At 42.4% G+C, this 20,194-nt stretch overlaps 2 protein-coding genes across 3 annotated transcripts; both read left to right on the top strand.

Moving 5' to 3' along the window:
• Nucleotides 1–1,921, top strand: LOC310997873 (cysteine-rich protein 1). Of its 2 annotated transcripts, none has more exons than XM_083987697.1 (4): nucleotides 1–126; nucleotides 1,209–1,303; nucleotides 1,431–1,485; nucleotides 1,594–1,921. In XM_083987697.1, the coding sequence occupies exons 1-4, from the start codon at nucleotides 84–86 to the stop codon at nucleotides 1,602–1,604; spliced, it is 204 nt and encodes a 67-aa protein (XP_083843823.1). In that variant the 5' UTR covers nucleotides 1–83; the 3' UTR covers nucleotides 1,605–1,921. The 2 variants fall into 2 exon arrangements, with proteins under 2 accessions (XP_083843823.1, XP_083843822.1); XM_083987696.1 differs by having other exon boundaries at nucleotides 1,431–1,501.
• Nucleotides 1,922–3,965: 2,044 nt separating this feature from the next.
• pi4k2b (phosphatidylinositol 4-kinase type 2 beta) lies at nucleotides 3,966–17,963 on the top strand. The gene is made up of 11 exons (XM_083984346.1): nucleotides 3,966–4,487; nucleotides 9,493–9,644; nucleotides 10,377–10,457; nucleotides 10,579–10,698; nucleotides 11,287–11,418; nucleotides 12,122–12,275; nucleotides 12,602–12,666; nucleotides 13,730–13,832; nucleotides 14,699–14,832; nucleotides 14,995–15,054; nucleotides 16,558–17,963. Exons 1-11 carry the CDS (start codon nucleotides 4,133–4,135, stop codon nucleotides 16,729–16,731), a joined length of 1,530 nt encoding a protein of 509 aa, XP_083840472.1. The 5' UTR covers nucleotides 3,966–4,132; the 3' UTR covers nucleotides 16,732–17,963.
• Nucleotides 17,964–20,194: the final 2,231 nt, after the last annotated feature.

The following is a 20,194-nucleotide window of genomic DNA, read 5'->3' as shown; positions in this document are numbered from 1 at the left end:
CGTATGCTCTCGGAGGGTAGCTTATAGTTTCTCACTAGCGCACACGCATACACACACTGTATGATAAATAATTATATGCTATCATGGTAGGCTACTGTCCAATCTGCGGGAAGCCTGTCTACTTTGGTGAGTCTGACCTATTTCACTTTTTTTTTTTTTTTTTAATCTAGATGTTTGTCTTCCTCTGTCTGCCTGGCATTTTTGCTCTGAACGTCTGTTGATTTCATCTTTTGCCTTCACTCACTGGATTTACTTTCATAAGAAAAGTAAGAACAAAAAAGATCTTAACAGGGATTTTTGTCAGAATTTCACTAAAATGTCAATGGGAAGAGAAGTGAGGAATAGGTAAAGATAGATTGATAATGATTATCAGTGATAATTTATACAGTGGGCTTTCTAACACAAACTACAAGTATATGTAAGTATACCCAGACTTAGTTCTTTGAAATTTTGCACAGACATAGCTAAATACAACTAAGCCAAAGCAACATCATTCGTTATGTGCTCCTCCTATGCCATCATAATGACAACTTGTTTATTTATAGGTTATAAAATCTTCACATTTAAATGCCAGAGTTATCTAGTTTTGCTTAAATTGAGGACAAAAAGATTTTCTCCCCGGCTTTCTGCTTCTCTCTCTGCCGCGCACAAGTGCACATACACATATCCATGATGACAACAGGATGTGGGTCTAGCCAAACATGCGTGCGTGCTGTTCTCTGGGTTTCCTCCTTACCTTCAGTCTCTTTTAGTCAAGTCCTCTCCTACAGTCAGAACTCAGTATTCGATTCACAACAGCCCATAAACCACCTATTTCAAGTCTATTTTGCTGTTCCTTTACTGCTAGTTCTCCTTTCCTATTCATGTCAGCTAAGTTCAAATGCTCTGATGTGACCTGGCCTACTTACCTCTTTTCCTCCCACACCACACTCTCTGGCCTATTTGTACTGAGGAGAGTAACAACCTGCATGTTCCCAACCAGACATTTGAATCACAAGGTTATGTCCTTCTTTAATTAGGTGATAAAATATTATTTAATTGAACTGATTGTCACACATTTGGAAGAATACATCCTACAACGTGAAAATGTGGAAATGTGAAAACTCCCTTTTATTTTTATTTTATTTCATTTCATTTTATTTTATTTTATTTAAAAAATATATCTCACTCTTCCTTTCATTTATATGGCCTCATCTGTCTTTGGTCAGGTGAGAAGAAAAGGTCCTTAGGAAGGGACTACCATCCTCTGTGTCTGAAGTGTCAGAAGTGCAACAGACAGCTCACAGCTGGACAACATGCTGAGGTACATCAGGAAGAGAAACAAAGAAATGCATATAGAAAACTATTACAAACCAAAAGTGATTGCATAAATAAACCAGATATGCAATTATAAATGCAAATGTAAATATGCCCTGTTGATTGAATTTCAGTATGATGAGAAGCCATACTGTTCACATTGCTACATGAGGATGTTCGGTCCAAGAGGTACTGCCTTCCCACGGTGAATGCACATACACACATATACTCACACACACAAACACACACACATGCAATTTCTGGATCTCTTTTCTCTGTGTGAATCTCTCCTGACAGGTAACAGGTGACTGGTGTCACCATGGCAGAGCGCATCCCCTCCACAGGAACCATGCAGACTGAGCTGAAATGGACAAGTGCTGACTTATGCACAGGGCCTGCTTATTGGCCACAAAATGACAAACCTAATTCATGAATATAGATTACAGAGTTTTTAACTTCAGTTGACTATCATGTATTATTCCGCAAGATTAAATATTTATAAATGTGTAATGACCACTTAAAGCCATGTGTATGTGATTATTCACTTTTATAATGTAAGTTAACTTTGTATGTGGAGATTGTAAATCAGTATTTTTTTTACATTTTTAAATATTCCAACATCAAACCCTGCTGACTGTCTGTGTGTTTGAATTTGCAATCAAGAGCCCGCAGGATTACACTTGGATGTATTTGCTCGCATACGAAAATACACTCTAATCACCAACAATGCACACACAAAATAGAGTTGAGGTATAGGACCCTCTCTCCCTCATCAAGCAGGGGGAGAGAGAGAAGGAAGGAAGCAGGAATGGATGAGGGTGGTTGCTGTTGGCAGAGTAAATCAGATCTTGTGCCAGCAGAATCTGCTGGGTGCCACAGTCAGGCAAAGACACACACATACACACATATATGCGCACATACGCATGCATTCATGCAGTGAGTGTGTCTGCAGTGTGCCTTGACTGCTGCAGGGGCTTGTCATCCAGTGGTGGGTGAAGTACATAGGTTTGACACACACACACACACACACACAGAAAAAAAGAGGGATGTGCTGATGTGCTTCTCTGTAAAGTGACATGCGTCACGTGAGTGACATTTCAGGTATATTTGTCCTTGAAGAATGGAGAGATATAGACATATAGATCATAGAAGGCACTATGGAGAAGGCTGATGGACAAGGAGAAACAGGACTGGTTGGATTATTTTAGGGTGTCTCTATAACATGTCTTTGAACCTGTCCATCTCTCTCAAGATCCCCCCTTCATCCTCCCTCGTCCTCTGTCCCGGTACTCATCCCCCCCCCCTCTCCATGTCTCCTTCACCCCCTAACCCCCTACCTTGATAGATCACATGACTGCTGTGATACCAGCTGGCTGACTGCTCATTTGCATGTGTTTCAGCTACTCCCTTATTAGAGAGCTGGGTGGTGGTGGTGGTGGTGGAGGGGCTGAGTTATAGGTGGAGAGGGGCTGAGGGTTATGGTAGAGCTGGTGCTGTGCAGACCACTGGGTGATTGAGTGCACTAGGAGAATAAAGAGAAGAGTGGCCACACTTATTCATAGGAGAGATAAGAAGAGAGAGGGGAAAGTAAAATAAAGGAATGGAAAATTACTGAATTAGTACTCGCAAAGTTAATTTAGAGCGTTTTCAACATGCATTATTATTATCCACATTGGGCCCAAACCGCAAAAATTGAGCTAAGTAAAATGAATCATTGTCTTTCCATTTGGTGGCTGCACAAGAAAATTTGTGATGCAGGTAGGAAATAAATTACTTCACACTGGGCAGATATTAAGAAAGATGGCACTGGATGAAAGAAATTAAAATTGGCTCATAAGGAACACCTATGTTTCACATCAAAATGGGGAAAAAAAAAAAAAAAACTAATAAGAAGGCCATTATGTGGGATTCAACATTATTGCAGCCGTTTTTATTTGTGTATCATTGTCGACATCTAGTGGCCCTAAAAGTGACAAGACAGGCAAGCAGCAACATAAATGAATGGCCAGCGAATGCATCACTGTATGGAAATCAGTGTAGTTTTTTTAGGAACTGTCTTTAGTCTGTTTAATCAACATTTACAAAAACAACAACAAAAAATTATCCTAGCCCTTTTTAGACTGGGGAAAGGTCATTTCGTCTTTAAAAAAAAAAAAGCAACACGTAGCCTATGTAGAACATATGGGGTGGTTTTATTGCTGTATTAGCCTACTGTGTAACTGGATTAGACTGAAACAAACGACTGCCGTGGGGCATCAGCTCGGGTTAGAGAATGGCGCTTCAAATGTCAGGAATTGTTTACAGTGTAGCCGAATAGTTCCTTTGAAAATAGACACTATAGGCTACATGCGAAAGGAAGGAGTAGTTTCACAGCAGGCCAGCAAATGACTGCCTGCTAATTAGCCTAAAACTGTCTGACTCACACATTTAGGCTAATTTCCATTAAGTTGCTTTATTTGTTTTTGTCGACGTTAAAACTAGCACATTTTTTGTGATAGAAATGAGTTTTGTGTATTGTTTTTGCAAGATGCAGTTTATCTGTTAATGAGGTAGCCTACAAATTTGATTCCGGCAAGTCCGGACTTTCCGAGGAGCACCTGAAGGCAGCTTTGGCCAACCGTTTTCTTTTTGGTGCGCATGCGCGTTGGGCTACATAGGAAGCAGGACACAGACAAGCTGGAAGGATTATGTGGACATGTCGGTGAGCGAAAGCAGCTGCTTTCGATTAATTTATTTGGGTTTCATGTACTCGGGTTTCTTCTCAATGGAAGGCTGACAACCTGAATACAACTCGGTGTAAATTAGTGTATTTGTATGTGTTAAAAACGGAGCGACAATGATGTCAGAATGCGACCCGACAGAGACAGAGACCACCGAGCCCGGACCGATTGCCGGGGCAACAGCGGAGTGTGTGCTGGGGTCTAACTTTCACTCCGCCGAGCCTCCCAAGGTGTTATTTGACAGGAAACAGATGGGCTTGGGGCTGGCGGCGAACCCCGGAGCCGCCGTCCGTATCTCGGACTCCTGTGAAAGCGTCCTGACCGAGCTGGAGACGGACGGCTCCGGCGAAGAGGCGTTGTTGTTACCGTGCCTGGCGGGAGGCTCGTCGTCTCCGCGGGGAGCGCGAGAGAAGCGGAGCAGGCGGAACAGACACAGCTCGTCGTCGGATAAAGACACCTTGGCCTCCCCAGGTAATTGTTTCGGATCAAGGCCGTCAAAATCTTATTATATTAAGCAGCGGATGATTAACAGACAGGTAGATCAGGGAGCTCATGGCTGAGCGAGGAAGCGTCCGGAGGTACATTATGTTTTTGTTGCATATGGTTCACTGCAGAGCAACACTGATTACTGGTAGGTGAGCTCACCGTGAATGCAACGTGGTCAAAATGTTGTGCACTTGTTGTCCTCTGCGGACCCTTTACCTGTGGCGCCCACTGGGACCCCCTTCAGGGTCCCTGCCTTGAACAACTTTGGATAGGAGATAAATAAGTAACTTATTGCCTTTGTTGAGAGGGAAATCCCCAGGTATTTGTAATAAGGACAAATAACTGAATGTGTTTTTGTTGTTGGCACATTAATGGCACAGTGAAGACATCTGTCTGGTGTTTACGTTGAGATGGAGTCTGTACCATGACTGTGGTCTTCAGTCAGCTGATGTAACAGCTGCACGTTATCACTCGTGAATGACATGAGCTGGCACTTTCACCTGATGACATCAACACCACAGGTCCAGCCACGAGTACAGCTAATACTGTAACCATTTTAAATGACGTCACACACCAGAGGCCCATAATTGTCGTAGTTATTATGGTGCAGTATTGAAGTTTCCTGCATAAGTGTCAGTTCCTGTGCAGCAGGTGTCAACGCTTCTCTCTCTGTACAGCCACAGAACCAAGGTTTACGTAATCTTTTTTTTTGCATTGCTTATCTTTTGTCACTTGCACAACACCATCTTTGTTTTGGACTATAAAAGGAAAGGTTATTGTTGGAAACAAAGAAGAAGTGATCTCGTCACCATGGAAGCGGCACATATTTCACTTAACTGCTAATTGGATTTAGCACCTCTCCCTCTTATAACACCCACCTTTTTTTTCTCCCTGCAGCATCTTTTTTGAGCATTTGTTTCCATCCATTTTCACCTTTTGTTATTATTATTACTATTGTTCTGTGTTTCTCTGCAGAGATCTGTTTTTCAATGATGTTCCAGCAGGGCCACACACATATCTAGGCCACAGGTAGACACGCTGAGCCTGAAAACGCAGGTGTTAGTGTCCCATTTCCTGTGGCCTTTTAGAATAATAGTGTTCAGGTCAGGATCTAGAGTTACAACACAGTTTGCATTACAAATGAGGAGTCACACATAGTCCTGAGAGCCATTGTGCCAAGATGTCCTCCAATCTCCCTTTTTAGATTGTGGCAGTTAAATTTTACCAAGCATATCTCCCTGAACACGACTGGAACGTTACTTGAGGATTTATAGGTCAGTTGTAAAATTTACATGCATCCAACCTATGAAGCTGCATTTAACCCAATATAGCAGCCATTTTTCAACAGTCTATAGTTGCCAGAAGCAGCAGTCAGTGTGTGTTAAACAACATGTTTTAATCTTGATTGATTTGTTTGAATACACTAAAGTACTCATGTATGAAGGACATGAGATGGTAATGACTAAAATTTAAAGTTGTTTTTTAATTGTAGCTGCACATCTTGGCAGCAACCCACGCTTTGTGTTGTGACATGTCGCACACCATGCACTGCAGGTCAGCAGGTCTCTGGAGATGAGAGTGAGCTCCAACCCTCCCTCCCCACCCCCTCCATGAGTGAGCTCTGCTGAGCCCATTAACTGACCAAGAGCTGAGAGACAGACATTAAATATGGATAAGGCCGCTGCTCAAACAGGCACACAAATACTCTCTGGCCCAGTAGCGAGCATGATGTTGATGAAGGGGGAATTTGGGGAGAGAGGAAAGCATGCATGTGTATTTACTTTCGCTCTGGCTGTCTGCAGGTTGAGAATAATGAAAAGAGAGGATCAGAGAGAGCGCGAGAGAGAGACATCTCTGCATCCTGCAGTCACACTACGCACCGGCATTATCATAGACTTTCATCAACAGCGCAATCCAGTGCAAGCGCACATCCTTCATCAAACACGACAGCTGAATAAACACACTGAATTTATTGTTAGAAATTAAATGATGAAGATAAAATATTTGTCACATCAGCCCCACACACAAACACACAGAATAAATCTGGCTGTAAATCAGAGACTGCCTGCAAGACTTTATCACACTCTATCTCCATATTATTTCCATATTAAAGTCAAGATGGAGCAGGTTTTTGAAGCTCAGTCAGCTTCAGTGGAGACCACAAAAAAGTTACATCATGGCCTCACATCTTATGGTAGAGTGGTGCATAATCAGAGCTGTCTGACTGGCTCAAAGATAGCGTACACATTTTACATGTCCTCCAAATGCTGAGCAGGAAGTTTGGAGTCTCTATAGATGTAAGTGTAAGTGCAACACCTTTTTCAGTTACCACAGCCTTCACCTAGTGTGCTATCAACTAGCATGTCTGTGTAAATTCTCATTTGACTTGATTCAGTTCAAAGCCTAAAGATATCAACTAGCCTAACAGTTTACCATGGAACATAGGATGATATTTGCCACTGATGGTGGCCTTGGTGTAAGCCCAAATGGTAGACTTTTAAATATGGTATTGTGTGACTCGGCCTTAGAGTACAAAGCAGAAGTACAGCCTGGTTTAATTAAAATATTAATACTTGTTTGTTAAGTGAATCTTATGTACAAAATCTGTGGCTTTTAGAGAGATTTCACTGCTAATGTTTTGAGGCATTTGGTTTTTTGAAAGCTGAACCCATCAGGGGATAAAGACCATGACTACAAAATTAATATCTTGGACCCCCAAAGTAAAAGATTCAATATTAATAATAATGAATTTAATTTGTAATGCACTTCATATTGAACCCACAATCTCAAAGTGCTACCGAAAAAGAAATACGAATTTAAAAGAGCATCTTTAAAAAAAGGCTTTTTTAAAAAGGTAGATTTTTAAAAGCGTCCACGGTCTGTGGTGCCCTCAGGTAGTCTCTGTAACTATATTGTGAATAGATTTTCCTGTGGGGATTCAGGTCCACTGTTTTCACATCTCCATCCTTCCATTATCTCCTTCCTCCTTTTTAATTAGCCTCCCTCTGCTCTCTTCAAGTGAATTAGCTTCAAAGAGATCTTTGTTTTTGCCTTTATCTCTCTGTGACAAATGGCCAGTTAACCGTCCTCCTGTCCCTTTGTCCACCCCCTTCCCTCCCCAGTGTCAAGTCTCTTCATCTCTCCCCCGCATCCCACTGTGACTTTGGTGTGACTGATAGACAGCATATGGAGTCCTGTCATATGACCGAGCCTTCTTCACGGGAGTAATTAACACCCCATACTTATCAGAGAGCGGTCACATCTAAAGAACTATATTAGATCTGCAAAGCAAAAGAAAATTTTTTTTTCTGACTGTGTAGGCAGAGTCACTCAGAGCGTTGTTGCCTCACAGCAGGAAGAACTTTGGCTCAAATGATCTGACTAGCTGAGGCCTCTTAGTGTGGAGTGGAGTGTTCATATTTTCTCTCTGTGTCTTAATGCCACAGTCCAGAGACATGCAGGTTTGGTGAATTTGATATTAATGTGTTTGTGTGTTGCTGTGTACGATCCCTGTGATAGACCAGCCACCTGTTTTATCCCTCCTCTCCTCCCAGTATAAGCTGGGAACAGTTCCAGCCTTCTATCACCATGAACAGGATGAGTGGTTCAGAGAGTGGATAGAAATGGTGTGTTAGATATGACACAAATGGATAGAAAGATTTAGATAGGCCTAAATATACATTATTTAAAGGAGACATATTATGCCCCTGTTTCACAAATTAAAATGGTTCCCAGGTGTCTTAAAGACATGTCTGTGACATGCTTCGGTCAAAATCCCCCAAGGATCAAACATCACAGCTCTTTTCATCCTCTCAAAACAGCCCTGTTCAGAACGGCTGGTTTCAGTGTCTGTCCCTTTAAATGCAAATGAACCACTGCTTGCCCCGTCCCGCCCCTTCTACCGGTCCCAGGTAGGGGTGGTGTTATGGAATTCAAAAACTAGTTGCACTATCCGACAACTGAGGGAACAGCTCGTAAAACCACGTTGATTTCAACCTAGGGAGCCTGAATATTACGGATTCTTTTGTCAATTCTCACATTTTGGGGGCCGGAAGGCAAGACAAACACCCAAATATATGTTAAAGAGCCTTCAAAAAGTGATATTTCCATAGTATGTCCCCTTTAAGTATTTCCATTGTGGGCGGCATGGTTGTCCAGTGGTTAGCACCAAGGGGGTAGATCGGACTACGCGCAGGCGTAACTTGCTCTGCAGTAGATGGGTGATCCAGTCATCTTCACTAAAAAAAACTATTCATAACTTTAATTTTGTCTGTATGTAGATATTATGGTAGTACAGTGTGTACAGTGTTATTTATGATTTTAAGTACGCAGTATCATAGCTGCATTTCTTTCGTTCATAACAACCCAAACCGTTTGAAAATCGGTCAAAAGTTCTGGTTATAATAGCAGAACATGCACCATAGGCTTAATGCTCTGGGGGAGAGAGTTGCCTGAGCCAAGATGACAGCCGTGTAAGCAACGCTGTGTCACTGGGCATCAGCGTCAGGTGAGTCATCTAGTCTTCTTATATCTATGGTTAGCACCGTGGCCTCCTGGTTTTTGCCTCTCCGTGTGGAGTTTGCATGTTCTCCCAGGGCTACATGGCAACTCTAAAAAGTGTCCATAGATGTGAACGCGAGTGTGTGAGGTTGATTGACCCTGTGACAGACTGGAGACGTGTCCTCCAGGCTGAACCCACCCACACCTCATGGCAGCTTGAGCTCGCTCCAACACCACAAGACCCAGCACTGATGAGCAGGATATTCAATGCCTGTTTTCGCTGTCAGTCAATTCTGCACATGAGTTTACCATCAAATATTTCACCTCCCAAGTTATTTTTTTATAAAACAAGATAATCTTTTTTACTCTTTGATGGCTTTTTTGCCACTCATTTTGTAGTCTGCCGTCAACACAGACTCAAAACTAACATTAACCATGTTGTTTCCATGCTATTTTTCATATTTAGTATTATTTGCTTTTTCCCTCCTAGGTACCAACAGTGGGGACTTCAACCATTTCCCTGATGATCCTGAGTTTGCAGATATTATCCAAAGGGCGGAGCAGGCCATCGAGAACGGAGCGTTTCCAGAGAGGATTTCACAGGGCTCCAGCGGAAGCTACTTTGTCAAAGACCCAAAAGGGGTGAGCTGGGGAAAGAGGAGCAGCAATGATAGATGACGAGGAGGGGGAAGGAAAGAACACGGACTAAGAATAGTTGTTGGAATATATGAAAAGTCTTATTTTAGTAAGGTTACTGCAGAACCACTTTTAGTTGCAGCCACATGCTGAAATGACGACTTTCCAACAGGTGGATCTCCATAAAGGTAAAGTACTATCTTAAAGATGATCAAGGGCAATGGAAGAGGCCTCAACTTAAATTTTAACATAAAAAACCCATAGGGCCTTTAACACTTCCTGAATGCAGCAGCATGCGTTTTCTTCCTGGTGATGATAAGTGTGTGTCGAGCTTTACGACTCTTAGTTCACTGTAAACTCCCTCTCAGGTTGTTCTGCAGCGCTGTCATGCAGAGTCGAATAGAAATAGCTGAAAGGAGTGAAGAGGAAGTGAGTTGAGTCATACACAGGAGCGCGGGCAGCAGAGAGGAGCTGAATAATGCAACCAGTGATGCTCGCATCAATAACAGATAGCCAGCATACACGATTAGCATCACATTAACAAGTTTAATGTCCACCACAGGGAAAGGGATATTGATCGCTAACTTGTTAGCAGCATCTCTGGCATTGGACATCTGTTAATAACTTCTGGCCTGTGTTTTAAAAAAAAAAAAAACATGTTCATACAGAAATGTAGAAGTGTTGATTTAATCTCACTATGTTGCTCAGTCATGTTGTCACTCTCTTTTCCTGCTACAGAAGATCATTGGTGTTTTCAAACCAAAGTCAGAAGAACCGTACGGTCACCTGAACCCCAAATGGACCAAATATTTTCACAAGGTAAACTTGTGTTGCACATTTTGTTTGTCTGTGAACAGACTGAATCACAGAATCAGTGTGGACCTGGTTTTAAAATGAGCTTTCTGACGGTTTTGTTCTTGTCCTCTTCTTCTCTCACCAGCTGTGCTGTCCATGTTGTTTTGGCCGAGGCTGCCTGTTGCCTAACCAAGGTTACCTCTCAGAGGCTGCTGCTTCACTGGTTGATACTAAGCTCGGCCTGGGAGTGGTGCCAAAAACCAAGGTGGGGCTCACGGGGCATGCCTGCCATTGCATGTGAATGTTTTTTAAAGGGATAGTTCAACATTTTGGCAAATTGACCCATTGCCATAATCCCTATAGTCTTAGGAGTCGAAAACAACTCTGTCTCATCACGTTCCGTCATCATCTCATAGCGTGGTGAATGTGCAGGTCACAACTGGTCCATCAGAGCATTTTGGAGGTGTTGGATTGTGTATTTGATGAGTTTGATGAGAGAAACCAAGAAATCCCATTAGCCTCCGTAGCGTAGCTCTGAGCAGCTCGCGGCTCTGCTCCGCCGTTCTAAAAATAGCTTGCACCGACAATTAAAGGTAACAAACCTACTGCTAAGACTATAGGGATTATGGCAATGGGCCAGTTTGCCAAAATGTTTAACTATCCCTTTAAAAAGTGTGTGTGCACTGACAGTCTACTTGAAATTCAACTGACAAATGAGTTCATGCAAATGGAGTAAATTAACACCTGAAGGAACCCGGCCACAGACGTGACTGGATTCATTTATTACAAGCTGTCAAAATGGCCACCCAGCTGTTGTACAACTAAAAACCAGTGTTAACTTGTTCTTCATCAGGTGGTGTACCTGGCCAGTGAGACGTTCCATTACAGCGCCATCGACAGAGCCAAGTCCAGGGGGAAGAAGTACGCTTTAGAGAAAGTCCCCAAGGTTGGACGACGCTTCCACAGAGTGGGACTGCCACCCAAGGTAACACAGACCGGTACCTCCATCAGAGCCCGATGTCAGCAGCCTTTAGTGAATAAATAAGAGTGTCAGATGCAGAAGATAAACACAAATTAATATAAAATGAACATCTTGACTCAACCAGCTTAGTTCATATCAGGTGGTGATTTATTTTTACATATTCCTGGTCTGCTGTCTCAACGTGATAACGCCCAGTTGTTAGTGTGTCAGTGTTGCTCTCAGCATTTGTGGCCATGCTGAATATTTGCGTTTCCTGGAAAGACAGGTTAATTCAAATAAATAGGTCAGAGGAAGCATACGTGCTATCTCCACTTTGAAATCTTTCAGACAGTGGCAGGATATCATAATATCTTGTATCAGGCACTGTTCTCACCTCCGGTGCCAACTTTAGCGTATAATCTAAAACCTGTGCGGGTGCATTGTGAAGCCGACTGGTTTTCATGCGAGGCGGCCCTCTGGGTGAAACCTTTGTTGACGTTAGACGCTGTTAAAAAGGCAGCTATGAGGAAGTCGGCTTCGCATTTCAAATGTCACGCACCGCTGACATTTTGTTCCACTTTCATCAAGTTTTCCCGCGTGATGACGCCGTGCCACGCCACGCATCGCACATAAACAAACAGCCTATTGTTGTGAGATTACTGAACCCTGTGACACGGAAGCGGTTTCTGAAAATGTGACATGTGCATGTGCCTGTGTGTGTCCCCAGGTGGGCTCCTTCCAGCTGTTCGTGGAGGGTTACCGCGAGGCAGACTACTGGCTGCGGCGCTTCGAGGCCGAGCCGCTGCCAGAGAACATCAGGAAGCAGCTGCAGTCGCAGTTTGAGCGGCTGGTGGTGTTGGACTACGTTATCAGAAACACAGGTGAGGGAGTGTCTTTGTTGACAGTGGAGCTGCAGTGTTTGCTCAACTTAAACACGCCGCAGCACCGCCTAGCAGGCCACCAGTTACACTTTGTTCCCACAATGTGTTGTCAGTTTGTCTGGCGTTGACTTAATGTATTGACAGCGTCACCGGCTGTCTTTGGTACACATCAGCCACTTGTTGATATTGTCTGACGTCTGCAAGCAGGTTTGTTGGTATCTGTTAAACTGTATTTGCACTCGTCATTACAGCTGTTTACGGTCCTCAGCGTCATATCTGTGCGTAAAACCTAACCCTGCACTTTTTCTCTTTGTCTTCCCACTCAGATCGAGGTAATGACAACTGGTTGATCAAGTATGAGAAGCCAGGAGAAGGAGGAGAGGGACAAAAGGTGAGGTTAAACCCACACACATGCTTCAACTGCTGACGTGTTAATACTTTTCCATCACAAGACACAGCTCAGAGCATTTCAATTCAATTTAATTTATTATCACTTCCATGAAAAACATTGTTTATACATGGGAGCGAGTTCTCCCTATGTCATATTGTTTGCTGGACCTATAAAAAGGAGACATATTTAAAGGGACAACGAGGAGTTTTGGAAAAGCGAAGCGTTTTCACACTACATTTATGAGCCTCCGCGCGCACCGTAAAATTCTTTTGACCGGCGCAAGACGGACTCATGTTTTCATTCATCAAGAATTAAAGCCAGAGGTTCAAAGAGGTTCACATACCGTCGTAGTTCCGACCATAAACGGCGATTCAGCTGCGTTATTCTCATGATTCGTTGCGAAACCGAAAGTGAAAAACGCTGGTCGGCTCGACCAGCATCTCCGCCACCACTAATAATAACAAAATAACGATAGAGACAAAACGATATATTTATCGAAAATGGGCCCATTAACAAGTGTGGGTAGCGGAGATTCATCCACATTAACGTGAGACTTTTTTATAACCGAATAGAAACTCCTCGTTGTCCCTTTAAGACAAGACAATAATTCTAAAAAAAAAAGACAGCAGTAATTTTGATGAGGAGAGAAAATTAAATGAATAGAAATAGATAAAATACATTAAAAATAAAGTGCGCCTGCAGGCCTGCAGGGTCAATGACTCAGTGGACACTCGCACACAAAAGCATAAGCAAACACACATTCCTGTATACTTTATACTCTGTTACACACACACACTCACACACACACAGGGGCCATTCATGAGAAGACAGAAGGCTGAATATTACAGGCCTGGAACCAACCAGCACTTCGCTGACCTCGCTGCATAGAACAACCAGAGCACTATCTGACCGCCGTCGCCAGTCATTATATGCAACCCGCTGATAAATGAGCAAAGGTTGTCATCTATCTGTCCCAATTAATCAGCCCTTTGCACCGTGATCAATAATTTGTAATCGGTCATTAGTCATTCAGTGGTGATGTGTCCTCTGATCTTCTCCACAGGACCCAGAGTGGTCAGAGAACTGTCCAGACTCCTGCATCAAGATCGCAGCCATTGACAACGGCCTGGCCTTCCCCTTCAAACACCCGGACGAATGGAGAGCCTGTACGTCGGTCTCTTCTCTCCCTCGCAGCTTTTTTTCTATCATTCCCTGTCAACAGCCAGACCTTATTAATAATGGCGTGAACAGCATGTATTGATTTTCACTCGGGGTTGTTTCATTTTTCTGTCATTTAGTCAATAAAAATCCTCAAAAGACTGACAAGACCTGAAGTTACCAGACAACAATATAATCATAATAATATTATTACCTCTGTAACTGTTCAGATCTATGAAGATAATTATCTCATGGCTCTGTCATGTCCATGTGTTGAACATGAAGCTAGAGGCAGCAGATTAGTTTGACTTTTCAACATCCTCTAAAAAAACACAACAATGTTGAATTGTCTACAGATGTTGTTCCTTTTAGTTAGAACCAGGCTCACTCTGCCCACTTGTCTCAGTTTTTATCATTCTAATAAAATGGTACATTGGCTCCAGCTGCATATTTACCATAAACACGCCAGGGTGGTATCAGTCTTTTGATCTGAACTCACATTATCTTCGCATATATTTATTTCCAAAATGGAATTAAACTGTTTATATAAAAAAAGAATTATAAGGCTATGAAAACCAAACAGATTTTATAACGATTAAACACTACACAAATATATTCATGGGTAGTATATTCAGATTTTGCCAATAAACCTTGACAAATATTACACACTGGACCTTTAACACACCTCACACCACAGGATAATCTCATAGCAGGGTAATCTTGAGAGCCATAAGACAGTCGGCCCATTTTTGTCCTTGGTCGGAAGACGCAAAATCGGCTAGATTATCTTTGTGTGTGGCAGGCTTTAGGCAGACAATGTCTTTGATATCAGTGTATTGACAAACTGTATTTTATTGTTGCCTCCACCCATCAGACCCATTCCACTGGGCGTGGCTCCCCCAGGCAAAAGTGGCCTTCTCCCAGGAGACCAGAGAGCTGGTGCTGTCCCGTCTCTCTGACATGAACTTTGTCCAGGACCTCTGTGAGGACCTCTACGAGATGTTCAAGGTACAGGGCCACTCTTTCCCTTCTCTGCCCTTTTTTCTCTGTCTGTGTCATTTAGAGACACTGACACTGATAATCCTGGAGAGAAGCATCTGTCCAGCAGCAGAGCACACTGTGCAGACACAGGACACCTGCAAACATCAGTTAACTGTCTTTTCTTTTCAGACGGATAAAGGCTTTGACAAAACCATGTTTGAGCGACAGATGTCTGTTATGAGGGGACAGGTGAGCCTTCCTTTTTTTTTTTTTTTTTTAAGATGAACATTTTTGACTGTGCCATTCCTGTCAGTTTGTCTCTGTCCTCCTTCCTGTCCTCTTTTTTGTTCTTTCCTTTAATATCCTACCTTGCTCTCCTTTCTTTCTGCTGGCCCACTTTCAGTCTTTTCCAAAGTTTTCTCCGTAACCTCATCACCACCCATCTGAACTTCACCTCCTCTCTCTGCCTCACCTCTCCTCACCTCTTGCTGTCATGTATATGTATGTTAGTGTCTCTGTGGCTGTTAAAGGCTTTGTAAGATTACACTGAAATGAAATGGTCGTCCAGTCTGTATGGCACTTCCTTGTGTTTGCATTAAGGCTGAAACTAGTAGTCAGTTAGATATTATGTATTATTTAACCCGACCTACCAGATGGTTGGTTACACAGAACCGTCTGGGACCGTTTCTTAGGTAACTGTGTGGAAAAGGGCAGGCGCTTTCAAGAAGTACTTGGCGGGTGTTTGGTTGGACCATCTGTGTGTTGCTGTTTATCACAGGCCAACTTCAACCAGTTCGATGCTCTGTCCTTCCCATCATGCTTTTGTTACCAGGAGAACCAGTTGTTAAAACACATTCTTGTCAAAGACAGTCAAGAGAAGAGCAAAAACATTTTCCCATCTTCTTCAAGGAGGAAATCCTCTTCAGTTCAGTTCTGGCAGTACAGAGCCTTGTTGTTGTTGTTTCGGTTTTCACTGAAACCACTATGTTTTTAAAAAAAAACTAAATATTTAGAGAATTCATTTTTAAACAGAAAGCTCATTATTTTGTTCCATGTGATAGTTAATTCAATATCTTTAGGTTTTTTCCCTAATTTGTGACTTTAAAAAAAAGTAGCAAAATAACCATAAACAGATTATCTGACAATATTACTGTAGATTTCACCATATGTTTTTTATGCCTTTTCTTATTCTCATGAGCACAATTTCCCAGTAACTCCCTGAGGAAATGTCTTCATATTGGGTAAAAACGTTGTCATGAATTTAAAGGGACAGTTCAACATTTAAATAAAATTAAATTGGCCCATTGCTATAATCCCTATAGTTTTAGGAGTAGGTTCGTTACCTTTAATTAATTGTCAGTGCAAGCTGTTTTTAGAGCAGCGGAGCAGAGCCGCAAGCTGCTCAGAACTACGCTACGGAGGCTAATGGGATTTGAGCAGCTTGCGGCTCTGCTCCGCCGTTCTAAAAATAGCTTGCACCGACAATTAAAGGTAAAATTATAGGGATTATGGCAATGGGCCAGTTTGCCAAAATGTTGAACTATCCCTTTAAGGAACTATCCCTTTAGATGTTAGTCAAAGGTCATAGTGACTTTAGAGAGTTTTCAACCATGACTCAACACTAATGCAGCAACTACGTTAACATTCCACATAACTCTGGATAAACAGGGATGTTACCTGTAAACCACTGTCCTCGTTCACTTTACACCGCACCGTTTTTATATTGTAAACTTAAGGCCTGTTTGTCCACAGATCTTGAACCTGACTCAGGCGCTGAAGGACGGGAAGAGTCCCATCCAGCTGGTGCAGATGCCCCGGGTGGTGGTGGAGCGCAGCCGCTCAGGTGGACAGGGGCGCGTGGTCACACTGGGCAACGCCTTCACACAGACCTTCCACTGCAAGCGGCCCTTCTTCTCCTCATGGTAATGAGGAAGGGATGAGGAGGGAGGTTGGGAGAGAGGCAGGCAGGCAGGCAATCTGCTACAGATGATTTTTTTGTCCTGAGGTCAGTGATGAAGCGAGGAAGGATGGAGTGAGAGAGAGGATGAGACTGTCACACAGGAAACTGCTCCTATTGGTTCGCTGCACAGAAGATAATGAAGAGAGAGACACGATGGCACGAAGAACGTTTAGCGATGAACTCGGGCCTCGAGAGCACAGAGAGAGCTGGAGAGATTGACATACCAGTGTCTCCTAGAGACCTTGTGGATCTTTGTGGTTACCATGGTGACTAGATTGGATAATCGGCTTTTCCACAGAGGTAGGCTTTGTTTATTGTTAGGAGGCAGAGAGGAAGGCGCTTTTTTTTTTTTTTCACCCAAAGTACCTACTGAAGTCTCTTGCAAGGTCTGGTAGTGGAGCTAACGGCCAAAGAACAAGCACTTAGAAACCACACACTCAGTCACCGTGGTCTTGTCGTGTTTGGGAATCTGGTTCCACAGGTGTCTCCAGAAAAATGGAGTTTTTCTTTAGGACGATGTCGCCCCTGGTCCGGGATATTAAGTCCAAAAAACATTTGCTTTTTGCCTTGTAGGATTACTTATCCACGTATAGATGTGCACTTGCACTGCGGGAAAGTGTTTGACTAGTTTCTACACATCTGGGTGGAGCCACTCTTACACAGTGTTGTTTTCAAAATCCACATCTGCTGAACAAAACACGAAAACCCAGTGTCTTCAACTCCGACTACTGCCAAAATCTTTAGTTTCTTTGTGGAAGGATCATTGAAAAGCCTCAATAAGAGAACATTGTTGAAACTTGAAATCAGTTTGGAGGAGGACTTGGAATAAACACATTGCTTGAATGTAATCCGTTTACGGTTTCTACACAAGAATTCTTGCTCCTAAACATTTCAGTACGAGTGAATGCCGTCAAAAAAAATAGACTTTTCTCGTAACAATGAATGTATTTGTTGTTTGACATGTATTTAATTGCTGGTGAGCAGGTTTCTCTTGAACCTCATGGCATGGGGGATCTGGACTCGTCCTTCCCCTTTAATTATACATTATGTGAAGAGGAAAAACAGAACAGCCGACAATATTTCACACTTGCTTGATGCTGTTGTGTTTTCTTATGTATGCATCTTGAAATTTTTATTCCAATTCAATGATTGTATGAGAAAAGTTGTATATTTAACAGATGAATAATAAAATTTTGGAAATTTGAATCTTTGTCAGTCAGTGTTACACCTGACAGAAAAATCTGAATCCGCAGTTGTTGTTTTTTTAGGGTGATGAAGAACATGATGTATAGCTGTGTACATTTCCAGTTTACCAACAGTACTGAGGTCTACGTTCAGCACAGCTAAGATGAGGATGTGCTACGTTATACCTGTGACAGGTTATTGGACTTAATGATTAACTGATGACAGTATGAATATGTAATGCCTCAAGCAGAGAAAGTTATTAATAACTGTTGAAGTCAAACGCAGATGAACTGGTCTGTGCCCTGTCTTTTACAGGAATTTGAAAATATGTTTGTTGTTAGTTGCATCATGTACTTGGCATTGGCAGAATAGAGCCATCTAAGAAAACTGATGATGTGATTAACAGGCAGAGAGAGACAGACACGGCTCTGGTTCTGGTTCTAGTCTCAGAACCTCGGTGCTTTCTGGTGAATCTGTGTTCACACCAGTTTAAGTGGAACCAAAGTTGTTACTCTGCGTTACTCAGGAGGAATTAAACACAACAGAGGCAATATTTTTGCTTTCTTGCTGTCTCTGTAATCCTTCTTACGTTTTATAAGTTTAGTAATTATGTGGTCTGGTGTTGGAGTGAACCCAGCCTTGGCCATCTCTTCTCCAAGTTCAAAGATAAGAATTACTTTACTTAATTAAGCCCTGAAGAGAAATTCATACAACTTGTTCTTTCTTGTTCTGCGTAGTAGCTTTTACAAATTATTTTTCTCCAGGTTGTCATTCGCTGCCCTCTCCGGCTCCTTCCTGCTCATCTTCACAGCCTAAGACACACCCACTGATGATGTCATGGTTCACAGGGAAGAACCAATTATTTCTTGGTTCCCTTGAGAACCAACTTTTCAGGTTCTGAACCTGTTATTTTTTCGGTCTGAACGCACCGCCTGGTTCAAAATTGGGTTCCGGAACCGGCACGGAGCCCTGACTCTGTGAAAAACTATGAAAAGAGAAATGCATTTTTGTTTGTTGTACCCTCTGGTTTAGTGTCCTCACGAAAACAAATAATATTTTTTCAATCATTATACAATAGTTCATGCCATGGCATATCTTTTCTAAGTGGAGGCACTGCAACCACTGGTTTTTGTATTTTTTTTTAATGACCTGGTTATTTACTGATAATCAAAAATGTTTTAATTGACTAGTCATGTCTCGAATATGGAAAAGCACTTAAGCCCAGGGGCACAGAAACTCCACAACGGCCTTTAAAAAGCAAGGTCAGGTCATCTCTACTCAAACCTCCTTCATCACAGTTGTGTATCTGCCTTGAGCTTCCACTGATGATGCTGTAACAGAGGCCTTGATGAGCAGATGATGACATGTGGATGCAAACACGTGCATTATTTACCTGACCTCATATACATATCTCCACGTGCACATGAAAGAGAAACACATGCACAAACACCCTCCCACACAGTCACTCCTCTGCACTCGTTCCCTCCCTGGTGTGACACTGGTATAAGCGAGGTACGGCAGATAAGTGTCACCACACACACACAGAGACTCATCTGTTGAGGTAAAGGCAGCACCCACACACTCTTTCAGAAACATAAAAGCACACACCTGGAGAGGAACTGAAATGGAAAAAGATATTCTGCAATATGTCAGTGCTGAGCAGCAGGGTGCCACACAACCTTACCCAACACTGCCCCCGTGTGGAGAGCTGTGTCAGTCAATAACACAGTACAGCAGCCTTATAGAGGTCCATGTTAATAGTTCATTTTCCAATGCCTTCACATCAGTCACTGTATAATTTCAACAAAAACACATCTGTATGTAATATAAGAGTTGATTTAGCAACCTACAGTGGCCCTGACAGCCCAGACTACTCCAGCTTAACAAAACACATGCAAACTGACAGAACCACACACAGTTAAATGCAGAAATGTTCTGCAAGTAGCACAGAGGATGACAGGTGTTTTTCACTTTTTGTTTCCCCTGGAAACTCTTAATTTGTTGTCTGTGCTTCTTGCAACACATTTCTAGTTATATATATTATAATATAGTTGCACTGGAGAAAGGCCTGAAAGTCTTGATTTTTTTTTTTCAACTGTTTGGATATTGCTTCATATCTAAACAATTAAAATGATTAAATTCAGCTGATCCATATATAGAAATGGATGTTTTACTTGCTGTTAGAATATTTTATGTTACTTTTCAGTAACGAGTGATCAAATATCTTGGAGGCTTGCATAGGTA

This window comes from Trachurus trachurus (assembly GCF_905171665.1).
Source record: "Trachurus trachurus genome assembly, chromosome: 1".
Lineage (NCBI taxonomy): Eukaryota > Metazoa > Chordata > Actinopteri > Carangiformes > Carangidae > Trachurus > Trachurus trachurus.
This window is presented reverse-complemented; position numbering and strand designations above follow the sequence as displayed.

Excerpts from the sequence above, each read along its gene's own strand:
- LOC310997873 (XM_083987696.1), top strand. The coding sequence starts at position 84 with ATGGTAGGCTACTGTCCAATCTGCGGGAAGCCTGTCTACTTTG. Across the intron at positions 127-1,208 it reads CGGGAAGCCTGTCTACTTTG|GTGAGAAGAAAAGGTCCTTA; the intron begins GTGAGTCTGACC and ends GTCTTTGGTCAG. Across the intron at positions 1,304-1,430 it reads CAGCTGGACAACATGCTGAG|TATGATGAGAAGCCATACTG; the intron begins GTACATCAGGAA and ends ATTGAATTTCAG.
- pi4k2b (XM_083984346.1), top strand. The coding sequence starts at position 4,133 with ATGATGTCAGAATGCGACCCGACAGAGACAGAGACCACCGAGCCCGGA. Across the intron at positions 10,699-11,286 it reads GAGTGGTGCCAAAAACCAAG|GTGGTGTACCTGGCCAGTGA; the intron begins GTGGGGCTCACG and ends GTTCTTCATCAG. Across the intron at positions 12,667-13,729 it reads AAGGAGGAGAGGGACAAAAG|GACCCAGAGTGGTCAGAGAA; the intron begins GTGAGGTTAAAC and ends TCTTCTCCACAG.